We start from the raw sequence: 18,980 nt of genomic DNA, 5'->3' as shown, positions 1-18,980 counted from the left end.
TTCTGCCATCAAAAACAAAAGGTTGAATTACTCCTGTGTCTAACAACTGATAATGATCACCGTGTGACCATGATCACTAGAACATCCATCAGAGTACCTGAAACATGAGAGGAATGTAAAAATCAAACCAATTCACACAGAAGATGCGTCACCACTCATGGCTTGTGTCTGAGGTACTGAAGAGGCTCCAGAACTAGATGAGGAGAGGACACTCAAACTGAAGAGGACAGACTGCAGATGAACAGAAAGGTTGGATTTCAGGTTGCCTGTAACATTCATTTCATTGTGTTTCAGGTCTCTTCTAATGAGTAAAGACCAGGGCCCTCGTGTACAAGTGGCCCACACAGCAGGCTGAGTGTTTCTAAAAATAAATCATAAATACTGGACATCACAGTTCTCTATTAAAAGAACACAATACAATCAACATCAGAGGGAAGATCTGTAAATAAAATTTAATTGAAAGAGATAGATGAAGATATATATGTACACTGATTACCCATAACAAGAATGAACTTCATCCCTCAGTAATCAGAAGGATAAAGAATGACTAACTGCAGATGCCTTTTCGAGATTGGTGCCATATCACTTAATGTAAATCATATTAGTAATCTAACCAAACAAGCATTAACCAGAATAACGCAGATTACTGCACTATACAGCACAAAATATTGGCTTTAAGTAAATTACAACACATTTAAACACAATTACTACTGAACATACCAATAGTATGTCTGCAGGAGAGCAATTCATCCAGTTCTGGACCTGCACTTCCACAAACCCAATGTTGTTTTTACTTTTTGAATTTTAACTCTTAATAAATTGTAATCTTTGACAAAAAGTGGTTCTTGGGTGGGACGCTGATGTACTAGTTTAAGCAGTTTTGCCGTCCAGTAGGTGGCACTGTTGCAAAAAAAGTCTCTTCTTACAACAGCTTTGAAGGTTTATTACAGCATCAAACAAGTCTGAAGGATGCCTCCCTGTTCCAGTAGAAATGAAGAGGTGTTTATTCTGGTTAATGTGTTGGTTCAAATGTGAAGGGTTGTCAGTCATTAAGAGACATTTAAACTATGCTCCCAAAGTGAGAGCTGAGCAGGACACTTTTCATTAGTGAAGACAGAGAGTACACCTTTCTATTAAATAACAATACCTGTGTACATCACATTCACAGCTAATGCAGAAGTTCCCTGTGAAGTTCTCCGTGAAGTCATTACTAAAATATTTATTAACAAGAGGAGACTTCAGCCATGTTTTCCCAATACATTCACTGATGGATGCGGTGGAGCGATGTACACTGAAGATGGTATTTAGGATTCTCATATAATCCACTTCATAGCACTCTGATGGACCAGAACACACTAGAGGTGGACTCCTCCTCTCTCTTCAATGCAGGATTCAGAATCGGCCAAGTCTGCACTGATACATCTGAAACACTACATTTCCCCCGCTCCAGTTTGTGGATCAGTGAAACAAATACTTTGATTACCTCCTCAGTACCAATGATGGTGGGCTCTCCTATCTCCAGGGTTTAGAAAATGCTCTGAAAAACTTCAAACATCTAAACATTTACATCTCAGACTCTGTTGGCCTCAGTCAGCTTGTTAAATATCAAAGTTCATGGCAGTATACTTTGAAAAAAACTGAACTAGTACGGCTTGATTAGAAGAGTTACAGGAGAAAGCCTCCTGTCTGTAAAAAACATCAAGGCAGAACAGTTTAAGTTTGCACAATATTATCAAAACAAACCAAAAGATTTCTGAAAGAATTTCCTTTGGACAGACAAGACCTCAGTACCAACATGTTCTCACTCCTTGCTCCATGTATGACAAGTAAGGAATGATTTGAATGTATTTTGTAACCACAGGATCTTGACACCTTGCAGTCATTGATATGACCATGAACTCTGTACCAAAGTATGATAGAGTCTAATCTAAAGTCATTTTTCTCACAGAACAAAGCTTAGCTCAAGTTTGGCCACAGAACAAGACAACAACCCCAAACAGCTGCAAAAAGGTGTTGCAATGACCTAGTTAAAGTTCAAAACCTCATCATGACTCAGAGGATGTTGTGCAGCCTTCAAAGAGATGTTCAGAAATAAATACCTACAAACCTCAATCTGGAACAATGTTAGTTCTCACCCACTGCTTCTGCATTTTCTCTGCATCATTGGTTGCATACTTATATGAGAGAAGCCTGTTTACCTATAGACTATAGTCTATTTTCTACAGTGTGTTTAATTAGGATATTTTTCAGAAACATGTTTAAATTAATTACATCATATTTATTAGTGAGAAACTATTTTCTGCTGTAGTTGTTTACATAGTAATCCACACAAGCATTCTCATGTATTGTAATATATATATATATATATATATATATTTTACAAGCCCACAGTGGCTGTTTTATTCCAGTTTAATGACACCTAGTGATGTAACGGTACCTCTTTGGTGATGTTGAATGGAAAAAGGCGTGGTTGTTAAACAATAAATTTAGTCTTAATAATAAAGCGAAAGAAGTTTCTTACACAATTATACACAAAATATACCCAGCAAAGTAAATAAATAAACCATTACAAAGTTGTAAGATATGGATTACTCCTGTAAGTTTTGCGATCTGAATGAAGAAATTATTGAACTTTTGTTTTATCATTGTTTGTTTACTCATTTTTTCTGGATTAATGTACAGAAAGTTATCAAAAAGAAAACAGATTATGCTTTTAATCTGCAAGACATCTTTATTTTGAGAACAACAAAGTGGAAAAGGACTTTTCTTTTTTTTTGTTCAACTGATTATAGTCTTAGGAAAACACCATATTCATAAAAAGAAATGGTCTGATGGCAAGCCTTGCTTTACACTCTTTTTTTACAGGAACTCTCCCAGTACAGTACAATTATCAGAGACCTTAAATTCTCACAAGCTATGAAAACTAAATTTATTTTGGAAAAGTTCTTATTTGTATAGATTATTTATTTACTTTTACTTTCTCTTATACATGTATGTGTATGTATACTTTGTACATATATGATATACCAGTTTTCTTTCATTTTTTGCCTGCACCCCTGGCAAATACATTTTTTGTATATATTTGTTTAATTGTTTAAAAAAAAAGGTTTAATGACACCTTTTCTAAGGAATGGTCTACTCTGTAGGTAATATTAACTATCTAAATCTAGGCCTGTTGAACTGAGCTTATCTGATGGATGTAGGCTATTATTATTATAGGATTCTATGACAAGTGCCTCTTTCTGGTGAGTAGCTCCTGAAACACAATCAGTTAGATGATAGTCAAATTAAAGAAGTCAGTGGTAATCGGCTACTTCATCCTTCCATAGTTCACGTAAATGCTCTTCTTCTCTCGTCTTTTAAGACAGTCATACAAAAAAAGAAAGAAAACTCACTATCGCCCCCTGCAGTCATAGATATTGATAGGTCACATATTTTGGTGTAACACCTGTTCGATCCTCGGCCAAGTCGAGTTCATGTCGAGGTGTCCTTGGGCAAGACACCGAACCCCTAATTGCTCCTGATGGGTTGTGCTTGAGCGCCATTCTTTAGGAATATTTATAGCTACTCCACTGAGGAATGTTCTTAATTTGCTTCATTGGCCCATTAAGGAAGTGTAACTTTTTTCTGTCTGCAGTGTTTTTGGCAGCATTTCAGTTACTTAAAATTAGTACCCCTATTAAGACGACAAATCATTTACCCAGGTTTCCCTTGCCCGGACGTGGGTCACCGGGGCCCCCCCCCTCTGGAGCCAGGCCTGGAGGTGGGGCACGGAGGCGAGTGCTCGCTGGCACCTGCGGGCCTTTGCCCATGGTGCTCGGTCGGGCTCAGCCTGAAAGGGTGGCATGGGCCTCCCCTCCTGTGGGCTCACCACCTGCAGGAGGGGCCATAGGAGTCGGGTGCAATGTGAGCTGGGCGGCTGCTGGTGGCGGGGAAGGAGCCTGAGCTGGTGTGCAAGGTTAAGCGGTTCTGGCTAGATATAGTTGGACTCATCTTGACACACGGCTTGGGCTCTGGACTCTTGGGTGAAGAGAGGGGCGGAGTTGTCAACTGATCACCACCTGGTGGTGAGTTGGCTCAGATGGTAGGGGAGGATGCCGGTCAGGCCTGGCAGAACCAAGCGTGTTGTGAGGGTCTGCTGGGAACATCTGGCATAGTCCTCTGTCAGAAAAAATTTCAACATCGATCTCCCGCAGAGCTTCAGCCATGTCCCAGGTGAGGCGGGGGACGTTGAGTGCGAGTGGGCTGTGCTTTGTGCTTCTATTGTTGAGGTGACCAGCCTCAGCTGTGGCTGCAAGGTCATCGGTGCCTGTCATGGCAGTAACCCCCAAACTCGTTGGTGGACATCAGCAGTAAGGGATGCCGTCAAGGTATCGGGCCTTTCTGGCCTGTGGTACTCCAGAGACAACTGATGAATATCGGTGGGCTAAGCAAAAAGCAGCTTTAGCGGTCACTAAGGCAAAAACGTGGGCACGGGAGGAGTTCGGAGAAGTCATGAAGAATGTCTTCCGGATGGCTTTGAGGAGATTCTTGGGTGGTGGTCCCCCTCTTCAGAAATGAGGACCAGAGGGTGTGCTCCGACTACAAGGGATTCTCCCCCTCCCTGACAAGGTTTATTCAGGGGTGCTGGAGAGGAGGGGAGTTGCATAATCGAACCTCGGATTGAGGAGGAGCAGTGTGTGTTTTGTCCTGGTCGTGGAACAGTGGACCAGCTCTACACTCTCTTGTGGGTCTTGGAAGAGGCATGGGAGTTTTGCTGAACATGTGCTTTGTGGACTTGGAGAAGGCGTTCGACCATGTCCCCTGGGGACTCCTGTGGAGGGTTCTCCAGGAGTATGTACCAACAGGATATATATATATATATATATACATATATATTTAAACGCCGTCATCTATGGAAGTCACAGATTCCTTTTTATGGCATTGAAACACAGCCTTATAACAGAGTTGCTCAGGGTACAAAACTAGCTGTACTTTGAACCTGCTGATTCAAAGTAACCCAGCAATGCTGTGGAATCTGCAGAGGACAGTCCTGGCATACTTCATGCTTTGTTCTTGGACATATGGAGGCGAAACCACTTTTACTTATCACAAAAGCTCTGAAACAACACCAACACTTGCTGACCCTTAAAGAGTTTTTGGTTGAATTATTGATCTGGTTAAGAAGAATGCAGGATCCCACAGGTGAGACTACAACAACACAGCCTGACAGTAAGTGTAACACTGTGGTTGTGTGTGTTTTTAAACAAAGTTTTACTTTGTAGGTGTTTCTCTTTTGGGATTGGAGAAGGAGCCAGCTCTGCTCTTATCAATGGGTTGGCCAAGGAGGGAGGAGGTCATGCTCAGTTCATCACAGGGACTGACAGGATGCAGCCAAAAGTTAGTAAAAATAAAGTCTAATTAAAACGGCAACATCACATTCCAGATACAGATGCATACAGATGAGTTCACCATTTCTAATGTGTTTTAACCATCAGGTGATGCAGTCGCTGCGGTTTGCACTGCAGCCAGCTGTGGAGGACATCTCAGTAACATGGGATTTACCAAAGGGAGTGTCAGCCACTGTCCTCTCTCCACCAATCACAGCAATTTTCCAGGGGCAGAGGTCACTGATTTATGCCCAGCTCACTGGACAGGTAGGAGCACCACCATGGCTCTTGTTTAAATGCTTTTACTGGTGAGGTTGACAAAAATAAATAAATTAATAAATATATCACATTATTTATATGTAAAGATGTGTGTATTATTTTAAGGCTGTAATGATTTCTCAGTGTTTAGAGGCAGCAGAGGGCTGTGTGATGGTGAAGTACAGCCTCGCAGGTCATCCCTCTCAGAACCAGCTGCACTTCCATCTCAAACCAGCAGAGGACACTGGGTAAAGCAATGAGATGATTTTGGTTCTACGTTGGGCATTAAATTAGTCATTCTGATCATGTGAATCTTAGAAGATCCTTGTTTTTAAAAGCATATGAAGGAGAGAGGGATGAGAAAGGAGGAGGGTGAAGGGGGAGCTGTAAATGAGGGTGCACAGGTGTGTCCTTGGCAGAGGTCGAGTCTCATGTCTGAAACAAATATTTCTCATTGTCTCATTTTCCTTTTTGTCAGTTTCAAGGAAAGTAGAGGAGGAGGGACATTGAGGGTTTTAAAACAGAGTAATGGCCAGTGATGTGCAGTATGTGTTCACCAAAGTATTTAAAGTTGCTCTTCTTCTGCCTTCTTCAGATTAAATCCACAGGTTGGCTGCTCGTAGTCTGATTCGCTGCCTGGAATTGGAGGACAGATCTGACAGAGGACAGCAAGATGAAGGAGTGAAGAAGAAGGTGGTGGAGCTCAGTGTCCAATCAGGAGTGAGCAGTTCTTACTGCCTTCTTTGCTGTCAACAAAGACAGTGGCGAGTCGATTCAAGGACCTCTGGAACGCAGAAATATTCCAACACCAAGTACGTCTGTTTGTTTCTCCAAAGACTAAATTAGTGAGGAGGAAACTTGTCCAATTCAAAGACAGTGTGCTGGGAGGTTGTTCATTAACAAATTATCTTCCAAGCTCCTTTTTGTAAAGCTTATCTGATGGTAAAGCAGAGAAAAGAACCTCACAACTAATGATCTTCATCTGATGTCTTGCTCTCTGATCTCAGGGTTTTATGCACAGACATTGCATTGTTCTGCAGGGATGAGTTCAGGTCCAGGTGAGTAAAATGTTTAATGACTTTATGAAAACATTAACGAGTACAACATACACAAACAAAATAAAAAAAGACTACCAGGGGACTCTTTAATTCCTCAGATATTTGCTGCAGCAGTGGAGAAAAAGTTGCTTCTTCTATGAATTACTGCTAAACTTAGAAATGTTTCCACAGATATGATACTAACACAAACTACATCATCAGTAATTAGCAAATCACAATTAATATTGCATTTGGTCTCCCTGCAGAAGGTGTCTGGTTCCTGGATGCTGGATGCAGCTCTGGCTGCTGCACTGGGAAAGACCAGTGAGGAGGTGAAATAGCCAAAGCCTGAAGCAGTGGCTCACTGACACAAAGCTTCTTTACATCAGAGATTTTTTAAAAAATTATTGAAAAACAACCAAATATAGATTATTCTGTTTTGTGTTTCTTTTTTTTTTATTGTCATATTAGGTAAAGAAGGAGGTGGGGGCCATCATTCTGGCTCTAATCTGGCTTCATGGTTTCAGGATGGATGCAAAGGAGGAATGGGAGCTTCTGGCCATGAAGGCTGCATCATGGCTCCATGCTCAGAATGGTAATAGCTACTCATGTGTGTATAATCTGGTGAAAACTTGTTGGGAAAAATGACTATATCTCCTTTTTTTAGCAGCATGTGTGAGTGTGTGGAAGCTGGAAATGTGCTGCTGGGCTGCAGCGTGCAGAAAGATGCTCTGGGGATCTGAGTTTTTCTTTAAAGAGGCTTCACTTAATCTTTTAAATGAATATTTTGTTTTGCATCTTGTGCCTTTGTAATGTACCTCGCTATTTGCACTGCTTGAATTGTATACAAAATCCACCATGTAACACCTCAAAGTATGTTTTATATCTGGAACAAACATAAAAATAATAAATTCATTCTTATTAGCAAATATGAGACCAACATATTTATCTCTGTGTTATGTGTACATCAGCTTCAAATGGCAGCTATATAGTTTAACAAACTATTTGGTTTGGTATAAATATTGTGAAAACCTGAACTCTTTAGCTCAGATACACCAATCACACACAACATCTAAAACACTGAGGGGTAAAGTGTGTATCTTTTTTCAGTAATACATAGACTGTGTTTGCAAAAATGAAACACTTCTGCTCAGGTTTGATAAGAGTGACAATTCAACAGTGTGAAGAGGTGCCTCGCTCCAAGATATCCATAGAGATTCCTTCTGCTTTTCTAGGTGTTATTCCAACTTGTGAATTTTAACTGAGCCATAAGGCTTGTTTTCCTCTCAGGTCTGTGCAGCCTCAGTGAACAAAATAGACACAGAGAGGAAAATTGTGCTTTTCTGTCAGCTAAATATTTATATCCACCACAAGACCAGTCTGGAAGGGAAATAGTAAGTTCAGTATCAGATTTCCATCCTTCACTTCCAAAAGGTTGTGTTCAGTGACAAAAAGCAACACGAATATTTGTCTTTTGCTCCTTTTTTTCCTCATTTGATATCTTTGCTGCTGAATCTGGTTTCTTTGTTGGACATGGTGAAGGTAAGAGTATTTCCATGTTTGGAGCCTCCATCATTGTTGTGATTAATTTGCAAATAAATTGTAATACACAGTTTATTTTTAGTCTATGTACAGAATGTCATGAATAAACATGTTGATCATTTTCTGTTTATAAAGATTTGTTTATTCATTTTAAAGCCCAAAGGATACAGCAGTTAAAATTTATTTAACAGTAGAACTGCAAACAACCACAATGAGGTCATTTTGACCTTGCACAACTGCTACTAATAGATACAAATTAGAAATATGTTACTAGAATATTTGATCTTTTTTTTCTTTCAAAACTTACATGTAACAATGAATGAAATAAAAGCTATTTTTAAAAAACTTTTTCACATTAGGTTCACGTTTATTTTAGCAATATAACCACTAACAATATAAATTCACTTCAGTTAAGCTATCAATGGAAAAATACATGTAATAAAATATGAGAAAGCCATATATATATATATACACACACACACACACACACGTACATATATATGTAAAACTGAAGGTGAAGTGATTTCAGTGAAAACTTCAGAGTCCAAGATCATCTTTCTGCACGCTGCAACCCAGCAGTGAATTTCCAGCTTCTACACACTCAGCAAATGGAGCTGGAAAAAAAAGAAAAAAAAGTACAGTTAAACATTAATCATAGTGTATTATTTAAAGTGGGAAAATATTAAAGACGCACTATGCAACTTCTGTCTGGGTTCCTGGCTCATTTAATGGCAAAGTGACATTTATTAAGCACACTTCTGAAGCTGACGCTGCCTAGCAGCATCTGGAGAATAAACCACAATTCAGAATGTTTTCTTCCAGGATGCCATGTTGTAGACAAATTTCTCTTTACACATGGCGTCACACAATAGCTAGCGGATATTGACACATCGGCCATTTTGAACGCACACTGTGGCTTATTTAGCACAGAAACGTAAGAAGAGAGGAAAAGAAAGGGAGAGACGAACACATAAGACAGGAGTCAAAACTTTCTTTTACTGGCTCACAGTACAGGTAGGATGCAATATCGATTGGTGAGCATCACAGACAATTGTCTTTAACACATTCATAAATCCCCATTCACTGAGTGAGCAGAAGAGAGTATGTTTTAAGCTATATGAGGTTTTTAAATAGCTGCAACTCAAATTTGAGGAACAAAAATTAGTTTTCAGGGAATTGATAAGTATGGGAGTGGAACATTAAAAATTAACATTAAAAAAGTGGAACATTAAAAAAGTGTTTGGCGGTTACCATCCTGAGGGTGGAGCCATAATGCTGCCTTCAGAGCTAGAAGATCCCACTCCTCCTTGGCAGAAATCTTGAACCCATAAAGCCAGACCAGAGCTAAAACAGTGGCCCACACTTCTTCACTGACCTAATTCATCAAATCAAAGAAAACATTGAAAAACAGGGGGTGGGGGGTCATCAAATACAATAGAAGTACCTCAAATGAAAATAGTTCTGGATTTACTTTCTACCAATGTCACACCTTACTGTAGTAAAATAAAGCAAATATTTCCATCTGGAATTCTTAGTTACTGATCAAATTCTTTTTACATCTGGATATTCAGTGTAGAATAAAAAGCTTTAGCGCACCACAATGAGTGTTTATAAGTACTAGCAGTAAATTATATAGCCTTGACTTACAGATATTTATGTATTTTGTTTGATTTTAATTGTAAATTAACTTCATGGTGGTAATTCATATTGTGACATCCAAGTTCAGTTTTCAGTGAAAACTCTGCCATGGGATCTATTTCATCACTTTCATTTACAACAACCCACCTTTGCAGGCTTTGACCTTGTCATGTCCTCAATGTTTTTTTCCACTATAGCAGCCAGAGCTGCATTCAGCAGCCAGCAGCCAGATGCCTCCTGCAGGGAGACCAGCTGCAGCAGAGGGTCTCTGTATGACTGCGTTGGCACAGCACCAGCAAGCTTAGTGTCTAAGGAAACATAGAAAAAATAGCACATATATCAATTCATGATACTAAATGACAGTGTATGTAGAGTTTACTAGTTTCAAAGCGTAAATTTAAAGTTTGTCTAAAGAAAAATGTATTTCTATGTATTATTGGTTTTGGAGCACAATTAGTGTACTATTTGAATTGCTACAGCCCCACTATGTGGTCCAACAGGTCCTGAGTGGATAAAATTGTTGATCCGATGTGTTTTGATCATTTTTGAAGGGCTAGAAGTCAAAAGACTATAATTGAAGGGCTAGAAATGCCATTATGTCAATGACAAAACATCACAAACACAAAAATACCAGTGTTTGTGTCTATGAGTGTGTGGCCCTAAAAAACCTAAATAGTTTTTTGAGTATGAAGACTTAATACAAAACTTTAGGTTAGGATTTACATCAGTATGTTGACAGCACTTCATATGGTGTGTTACTATTAGAAGATATTCAACAAGAGTAGTCTATGTGCATGTTCCAAAACATTAACATTTCTGCTCAAACTCTGTAAACAAACGGTTGCTTATGACACAACCGAAACACAAACCAAAGTGCTCAAATGTGCCTTTGTGGCATTTCATGTCGAACTGTAATTTTGCCAACAGCAACACCACATTTGTTGTTTACAGAGAGAAGTAACCACGTGGATGTTTCAATGTGGGTTCACGGGCATACCATGAAATTTAGTGCCCTATACAAACCATCTGGATGGGCCTCTATATGGGCTTGATTGATATGATCTTAGTTTAATCTCTATTAAATATGATTCAAAACCATCAACAGCAGGGGTTATAATAATCAGACTGACTTATTCATCAAATCATTATGGCCTTAAAGGTGGAAAATTGTGCTGTAGTTTAATTTTATTCATTTTAAAATGATAATAGACAATTTCTAATCAACTTTACAGAATTCAGGTTCTGGTGCATTTAGTTTTACAGATAAGCTGATGTTGGTGGCATCTCTGCAATCCTTAAATTACAAGGAATCAACTGACACCGAATATGTCATGACTGATCACAGGGAAAGGGCTAAAATATTAATACAAAATTAAACTGTTTTTTATCACGAGGTCTGTTTGAGTCAAATTTGCAGTAATGACTGAAAATTTTCTGATGGAAATCAATGCGTTGTCCCTAAATAAATCCTTACGTGTTGCCTGCAGACAACTGCTGCTGATCAGGCCAAACTGTTAGTTCAGGTGCTGTTCACTTCTATTCTCTAAGAAATTAAAAGAAGCTACTGCCCGTCTTCATTTCCTTATGTATTTTTTTCTTCTCCCTTTTCTGTTATCTAGACTTTTATTGGGAAATGTTTCTCCTCTGGCTTTCTGGCTACACTCTGTGTAAAGTGATTGAACAGATCGGTGCAGTTGTAGACAATATTGCACAATTCTAGAGGAATGATAGGCCCGTCAAAAAGTATCAGTCATTATTGTTAGTGCATAATTAATTTTCTATGCACCTTAATTCAGACAAACTGACTTTGATTATGATATTAATTCATTAGAAATATTAAAATGGAACAGAAAGGGCTCCTGCCCTGCATTAGGACCTGGGTAAATAGTTCTGTTTACACCACCAGTCCGATGCCACTGGTGGTGATTACTGTAGAAACAAGGATTGTAGAAACATACATTTTTTGGGATTGTAACTTTAAAAACATATACTGAAATTAATGATGAGATAAATGTATGTCTTTTTAGTCACATAGTAGAAATTGCAAAACAAGTGTTGTATTTCAAATCAAATCTTGTTTATAAAGCACTTTATGTTGGAAAGCAACACAGTGTTTCACATAAAAATATTATACATATTAAAATAAAAGCCTTCACACAACAGAACAATTAAAAAATTATCCTAGTTTCTCTAGAAACGTCTTTGTATTTTGCCCATGTGTTCTTAAAGTCAACAATGGACTGCCTCAAGACTTGAGATTTTGCTAAATTTCTTACTGTACTTCAAAATAACTCATAGGTTGCTATAAAAAGTGCCACTTCTGAGATACATTTATTTTTCATTTTGTATTTTAAAACTGTAAAATGTAAAAACAGAAAATATGATTTTCTTTAAATAAGAAAGAAATGTGACATTTACTTTAATATAAGTTTTGACCAAACTTTTGATCATCAGCCTAGTAGTTCTGTCCATGAATGTACTTACGAACATCCCATTCAGTTGGCTGAAACTTTGCAGCATTTTCCGTGTCTAAAGACGTCTTAGGAGTTTTCAGCCAGTCAAACAACTTTTTTTTCATTTGAGAGAACTGTCCTGTGGCAGACTTTCCTTTCTGGCTGGGAGCTGTGGTAAAACAGACTGATGGTAGCATACAGGGTCAGAGTTATTCAGTCAAATGAAGTTACAAAAAAACTAGGGGGTCATAAACAAGCAGTTGTGCTTACAGTCAGATACAAATATTTTAACAACACAGGCATAGCTTTTTCTTTTTCAATGCAGCAAACATAAGGGTAATGCTAAGTAAGGAGACTAAATACAGTGAATATAAGAAAAATCACTTTTTCTCACTGTCATTCAGGGCAGCTAAAAAAATAGAAATTCCTATTTTTTTAACACAGTTTTTACTAAAAAAAATCTCTTTTTTGTCTTGAGTATTAATCAATAGAGAAGATATTAAAACCATAAAATAACATTTGTATTGAAGTTTATTTTCATTGTTATTCTGGTTTTGCTCATTGTTTCTAATAAATTGTGTTACTTAATAGTAAGACAGGCGAGGCGAGGTTTTCTTTGCCTGGACGACGGTTACCGGGGCCTCCCTCTAAAGCTAGGCCTGGAGGTGGGGTGCGGAGGCAAATACATGTCGGCTAAGCCCAAAAGGGTAACTTGGGTCCCCTCCTCCTCTGGACTCATCATGTACGGGGATGTAGGGGTCGGATGCATTGTGAGTTGGGTGGCAGAAGAAAGTGGGGGGTGGGGGGCTCCCTTGTTTTGTTGGGGGACTGCATTGTTCTGCTGGGGGACTTCAATGTTTGTGAGGAACGGCTCCCCGATCTGAATCCGGACTTCTGTGCATTATGTTCATTGTAGATATATAGATTGTCTATAATGAACATCAGTGTCTAAGCATTAGAGAGTCCACATGTTCACTTGGAATTAGGACACTCTTGGCTGCAGTCTGATGATGGACTTTGTAGTCCTGTCGTCGGACTTGTCGCCCCATGTCGTGGACACTTGGGTAAAGAGAGGAGCACAGCTGTCAATTTATCACCACCCAGTGGTGGGTTGGCTCTGATGGTGGGGCAGGATGCTGGTTAGTCCTGGCAGACCCAAATGTGCTGTGAGAGTCTGCCTGGAATGTCTGGTTCAGTCCCCTGTCAGAAAGAGCTTCAGCTCCCATCTCCAGCAGAGCTTTGACCATGTCCTGTGTCAGGTGGGGGGACATTGAGTCCAAGTGGACAATATTCTGGGCCACTTTTGACAAGGCAACTGACTGGGGTTGTGGCTGTAAGGCTTCGGTGCCTGTCACCGTGGTAATCCCCAAAGTCGTTTGTGGACCCCAGCAATGAGGGATGCTCTCAAGCTCAAGAAGGAGTCCTATCTGGCCTTTTTGGCATGTGGGACTCTGGAGACAGGTATCATCAGGCTAAATAGTCGCTGAGGCAAAATCTGAGGCATGGGAAGAGTTGGGAGAGCTTTTGGAGAACGATTTCCAAAAGGCTTCAAGGAGATTCTGGTCCACCAGGAGGGCTAAGCAGTGCTCCATCGTCACTATGTACATTGGGGATATGGGGGGCTGCTGAGATCGACTCAGGACGTTGTGAGAACTACGAAGACCTTAGAGAGCTGCCCCAGCGACCCGACCACAGATAAACAGTAGGAAAATGGATGGACTGATAGATAAAATAGTTTCAACATCTTTGGCATTGTTCACTACAAATAAACTAATTAAAAAAAGATCAGTATAAGCAGATGTAATTTGGCAAATGTTTTTGTTTTTTTATTTACCATTTCTTCTTAGACTGCCTATTAAAAAGAGAATTTGTAAACTCATGTTAACTAGTTATATTTTTTAACAGAAAAACAAATTTAGAAAGTAAATTGTAGTACTTACCACTGCCACTGACCAAAGTGTGGCTTGATTGGTCACACAAGGAAGACCTTTTCAGTTCTAATGTAAGACACATTAGAATTAATGAAAAATATCAGCTACTACAGCACTATTTTCATTAATGTCATAGTGATTAACAGTTGACATTAAATTCAATCTGCTCATATGTTTAAATGGGTTTAATTATTATTTTTTAAGATTGATTTCTTATGGTTCCTCACAGCTATCAAAAACAGCACCTGGCACTTTCAGGTTCAAGAACAGTGCAGCTTATGTCAGCCATCCATTGCAAACAACAATTCAGTCTTCAGCAATATACTGTATTCGTAGATAAGCCATTATTCTATTTACTTACCAGAACTCCTCAAAGTGGAATAGCATTTCTCATCTGCTGAATAAAGAATAGTTTCCATAATTTGATCATTTTTCATTTATAAATATTTTTAGACCAAATGAAGCACTACAGTTGTTGTCTGGTTTTTAAGGCAGCACAACTCCTGGTTGATTTAGTAATTTATAGACACTATTTGAGATGTTAGTCTCTTTCTTGTATGAGCTTCTTTCATTTAGCCACAATTACAGATATAATTATGTTTCTTTGTGCAGTTATCAATAATACTTACAACTTGTTGCACACCTTCCTGACCTCAGTTGTTCATATGTGTTCTCTGATTCTATAAAAAAAAAACAATTAAGAATGAGAATGATACATCATATGAGAGCCTGTGAACAAAATGTTTTCATTAAACTCCCATTTTCAGAACTTTTGAACATCAATCTAACCTTTTTCTTCATCTGTTTATTCCAGTTTAGTGCTGCATAGGCCCTGGAGCTTATCCCAGCCATTTATCTCTTTACTCACCATTTCTCCCCAAAGAAGTGTAGTGTATTGTAAGGACGAAAGGGCCCAGATAAAGAGTCTTGCATCTAAGGAAACCATGCTTTAGAATTTTATTGTTTGCAGGTCACAGCTGGATGTTGACTGGACACGGTGGAGTAACTGTTATATTATGGTATTAAATTAAGTGTGCAGAGTGGAAAGTAAATAAACTAGATGGCATGACCTATGCCATCTGAAAACTGTGTACCTCATTGTGTTAATATAGACAGATAGCCAAAGCATAGGTTTACATTAGGTTACATAATTAACACTTTGAGTAATGTATTTGCTAAATGTTAAACAGCAAAAGTAGCCATCTGCCTTGTTGTAATGTCACAAAGCTGTCTTATTCATACTATTGGTCTATTTTCATTTAGCAATTGCAGAATGCCTAAAAAAGAAAAAAAAATGAGGAGAGAGAAAGAAAGGGACCTACAGCAGGCAGGCCAGGGAAGCAGCTCTCTGCTCTCCTGGATGAAGCAGCCATCAAGCAGCAAGGAGGATTTTTTATTTATATTTATAAGGGACAATGTACAATTTAAACATAAATGTTGGCATTTGATACATTGTCCCAGAGTTAGCATTAGACTATTTACATATGCAGTCCTCTGGCAGGGCACACTAAAAACTATTCAGTTACATACATCTTTTTGTTGAACATCATATTTACATATTGTCTGTTCATGTTTTTTCTTTTCTTTTATAATTTTGATATTTTATCTTACTGTAGCAGGTCCTGTCTGCCCAACATGGCAGCTTGTTAAGGAGTATTTCCTTATATGGGACATCTCACTGTGGTAACAGCTGAGAGTCCTTGCAGATGTTTATAATGGGCAAAATGATAAGAAAAGGGGATCTGCTTCTCCAGAGCCAAATGCGAAACAGCACCGTGTGATTATCCTGCTGAGGTAGGCTTCCACTTTATTTAATTAATTGAGTTTGGTTAAGTTGTGGGATTGCAATAGGTTGCATCAGGTGGTTTCAGCTTGTGTCCAACATCGCCAGTTGCTGTGTCGAGGGCTGATCAGGCAGAGGATTTATTGTTTACCAATTCCGAAACAGAGGTAGAAGCCATTCTTTTTTAATCTATTTTATTTGGGCTCTTTTTCGTTTCATTTTTATCCAAATGAAACAGCTGAAGAAATGAAAATCTGTCTTTTTTCATCTGCAGTATTAATCAACCGAAAAGATATGAAAAAATTTGTATTAAAGTTTCTTTTCATTGTTCCTTGTTGGTCATGTAAAGGACACATATTCCTTTCTAATGTCAGACACATTGGAATTAATGAAAAATATCAGCTACTACAGCACTATTTTCATAGTGACCGTACTGTATCACAATTTACATTTAGTTATATCTGCTCATATGTTTAAATGGGTTTAATTATTATTTTTAGATGGATTTCTTACTGTTTTTCACTTTTCAGGTTCAAGAACAGTGCAGCTTATGTCAGCCATCCATAGCAAACCAGTGGCAGAAACAACTCCAGATTTTAACTGTCAAATTCAGTCTTCATCCATCATCATCATCATCATAGACAAGCCATTATTCTATTTACTTACCAGAACTCCTCAAAACGGAACAGCCTACCCAGCCTGCTGAATAAAGAATAGTTTCATAGTTAGATCATTTTCCTATTTTAAATATTTTTAGACCAAATGAAGCACTGCAGTTGTTGCGTTTTGTAATCTGGTTTTTAAGGCAGCACAACTCCTGGTTGATTTAGTAGTTTCTAGACATTATTTCAGATGTTAGCCTCTTTCTTCTATAAACTTCTTTCGAAAAATTTAAGAATGAGAATGATACATCATATGAGAGCCTGTGAAGAAAATGTATTCATTAAATCCCCATTTTCATAACTTTTTTTCATAACATCAATCTAACCATTTTCTTTATCTGTTTATCCAGTTTTGTGCTGCATAGGCCCTGGAGCTTATCCCAGCCATTTATCTCTTTACTCACCATTTCTCCCCAAAGAAGTGTAGTGTATTGTAGTGACGAAAGGGCCCAGATAAAAAGTCTCACATCTTCCATGCTTTGGAATTTTATTGTTTACAGGTCACAGCTGGATGTTGAATGGACACGGTGGAGTAACTGTATCTACCGAGTTATGGCACTGAATCCGGGGGTTCCAAGCAACTTAGCAATGACTGAAGAAACTTTTTTTAACCACAAATCTTTAATCGAAATGTTTGATGATCATGTGAACTCAAACCAGTTTGAATCTTTTCAAGGTGGTGGTCACAGCAGGAGACCCCATCCCTCTAGACCAAACATGGTGGGTTTTTTTCTCCATCTCAGGACAGTGATGGATACTAGATCATCTTCTTTGGACCTCTGCATATCTTGCCTTTAACTAACATTTCTGTGCCTTTAAAACACTGAAAAATGTGTTTTCTATTATTATGGTTTTTTTCTTTTTATCTCTGAGCTAATGTTAATCTCCAGAATCAAACCTTTCTTGATAGTGCTCATGCATTTGTAAGATCACTAAAGATGAGATTAGAAAATTAGATTATTATTATTTCCTCAACTTACAGAGCATTCTCCTGATGAGACCTGGAGAGGGATTTTATCTGGGATATAAGAAAAGACAAATGTCTTTATTATCCTGCTATTAATCTACCTTTATGTGCACATGTTTGTTTAATTTTTGTCAAACAATATTCAAACAACATTATTTCTGAAAGGGAGGCAGACAGTTCAAATCATCAAGATTTGGACAACGTTTAATTTAGTCTTGTTTATTTCAAGCATTTTTTCTTGTTTTTAAAAGTGTTGCTTTATAATTACTTTTGTTAGCTCATCTTGTTTGAATGATTGATCAATGCTTTTATATGTGCACCTTCCCTTGATGTGCAAATTAGGAATTTGAGATTTTGCCACCTGGAGGAGGCGCCTACTCTTAATTGGTTGAAGAATAAACCATGTCTCCCTGTGGGCAGGGAGCAGGATTCCATCAACTTCCAAAACTTAGACAAAGAGCTCAGAAGTGCAGATAGAAAGAGAGTTGTTGAAGGGAAAAGAACCACAATGGAATTAAATGAGCAAAGGAGCAAGGAGAAGGCAAACCGAATGAAAAGAAAATGAGAGAGCTGAGGAGCGAATGAAGGAGAATGACTGATCAAGGAATGATTAGACACCACAAAATTATACAGAGTTTTAATTTATCCTGATTGACTTACAATCCAATTCCAAATTAAAGACTAGTTCATGTGTCTCATTAGCTTTTGGTACAGAAAGCTTTTGTTTCAGAAATGAAAGTTATGAATAAAAGATCTGCGCGTTTCATTGCGTATTTAAACAGTATTTCATTTTCATGCTAATGAGGTTCAAGTTTTCTTTAACATTTTAAATGTCCCCAAATGGATAGTGTAGGAACCATATTAGTATTTGCATATTTATGAGGTGGCACAGGTGACATGCAGCATCGGCATCTGGGTGGTGGGTGTGGTGCTGTGGGCGTGTGTGTGTCACGAAGTTTGAAAGGTACCAACTCACAGGTGTTTTAGATGAATGGATGAGAAAGTGGGGTGAGCTCACATTTCTGTTGACCGTGCAATCACATAATATATAGCATAAGCCTGTTTCAGTCAGAATAACGTTTACTCAGTGTCTGGATGTGTTTTGGAACAATGAATGAAAGGAATAAACGTATCGCTGCTGACACAGAAGTGGTTGAGAATATTTTGGAACTCGCGTCTGGCAGAAAACCCAGAGTTTAGCCCACAGCGGCCCTCGTTAGATAGTGTCCTCGGCCACTGCCGAAAAGAGTTCACTTGATCGAACTTATTAAAATATTAACTTGTGTCTTAAGTCCATTTGCTGTAATTTTTGAAAAACAAATCTGTCTGTTGGAGCTGTT

At 38.4% G+C, this 18,980-nt stretch overlaps 2 protein-coding genes across 19 annotated transcripts in view; one reads left to right on the top strand and one right to left on the bottom strand.

The window, feature by feature from the left end:
* The first annotated feature begins 5,153 nt into the window (after positions 1 to 5,153).
* LOC121645711 (von Willebrand factor A domain-containing protein 5A-like) lies at positions 5,154 to 5,913 on the top strand. The gene is made up of 4 exons (XM_041994340.1): positions 5,154 to 5,184; positions 5,265 to 5,379; positions 5,478 to 5,636; positions 5,772 to 5,913. Exons 2-4 carry the CDS (start codon positions 5,368 to 5,370, stop codon positions 5,877 to 5,879), a joined length of 279 nt encoding a protein of 92 aa, XP_041850274.1. The 5' UTR covers positions 5,154 to 5,184; positions 5,265 to 5,367; the 3' UTR covers positions 5,880 to 5,913.
* A 2,291-nt stretch (positions 5,914 to 8,204) lies between these two features.
* Positions 8,205 to 18,980, bottom strand: part of LOC121645709 (von Willebrand factor A domain-containing protein 5A-like) — a 28,376-nt gene continuing 17,600 nt past the window's right edge. For 6 of the 18 annotated variants that reach the window (XM_041994327.1, XM_041994320.1, XM_041994330.1 and 3 more), the window contains 8 exons: positions 16,678 to 16,713; positions 14,858 to 14,908; positions 14,590 to 14,625; positions 14,238 to 14,294; positions 12,329 to 12,481; positions 9,992 to 10,152; positions 9,458 to 9,581; positions 8,205 to 8,820 (listed from right to left, as the gene is read on the bottom strand). In XM_041994327.1, coding sequence (XP_041850261.1) covers positions 8,744 to 8,820; positions 9,458 to 9,581; positions 9,992 to 10,152; positions 12,329 to 12,481; positions 14,238 to 14,294; positions 14,590 to 14,625; positions 14,858 to 14,908; positions 16,678 to 16,713 — 695 coding nt within the window. In that variant the 3' untranslated portion in view covers positions 8,205 to 8,743. Of the gene's footprint in view, positions 8,821 to 9,457; positions 9,582 to 9,991; positions 10,153 to 12,328; positions 12,482 to 14,237; positions 14,295 to 14,589; positions 14,626 to 14,857; positions 14,909 to 15,018; positions 15,162 to 16,677; positions 16,714 to 18,980 lie in introns of those variants that run through there. The other 12 variants (XM_041994322.1, XM_041994331.1, XM_041994332.1 and 9 more) reach the window with 9 other exon arrangements.

The sequence above is a fragment of the Melanotaenia boesemani genome, chromosome 9 (assembly GCF_017639745.1).
Source record: "Melanotaenia boesemani isolate fMelBoe1 chromosome 9, fMelBoe1.pri, whole genome shotgun sequence".
Taxonomy (NCBI): domain Eukaryota; kingdom Metazoa; phylum Chordata; class Actinopteri; order Atheriniformes; family Melanotaeniidae; genus Melanotaenia; species Melanotaenia boesemani.
The sequence above is the reverse complement of the archived record's forward strand: the minus strand, read 5'-3'. Positions and strand labels throughout refer to the sequence as shown.

Excerpts from the sequence above, each read along its gene's own strand:
- LOC121645711 (XM_041994340.1), top strand. Across the intron at positions 5,637-5,771 it reads ATGCCCAGCTCACTGGACAG|TGTTTAGAGGCAGCAGAGGG; the intron begins GTAGGAGCACCA and ends ATGATTTCTCAG.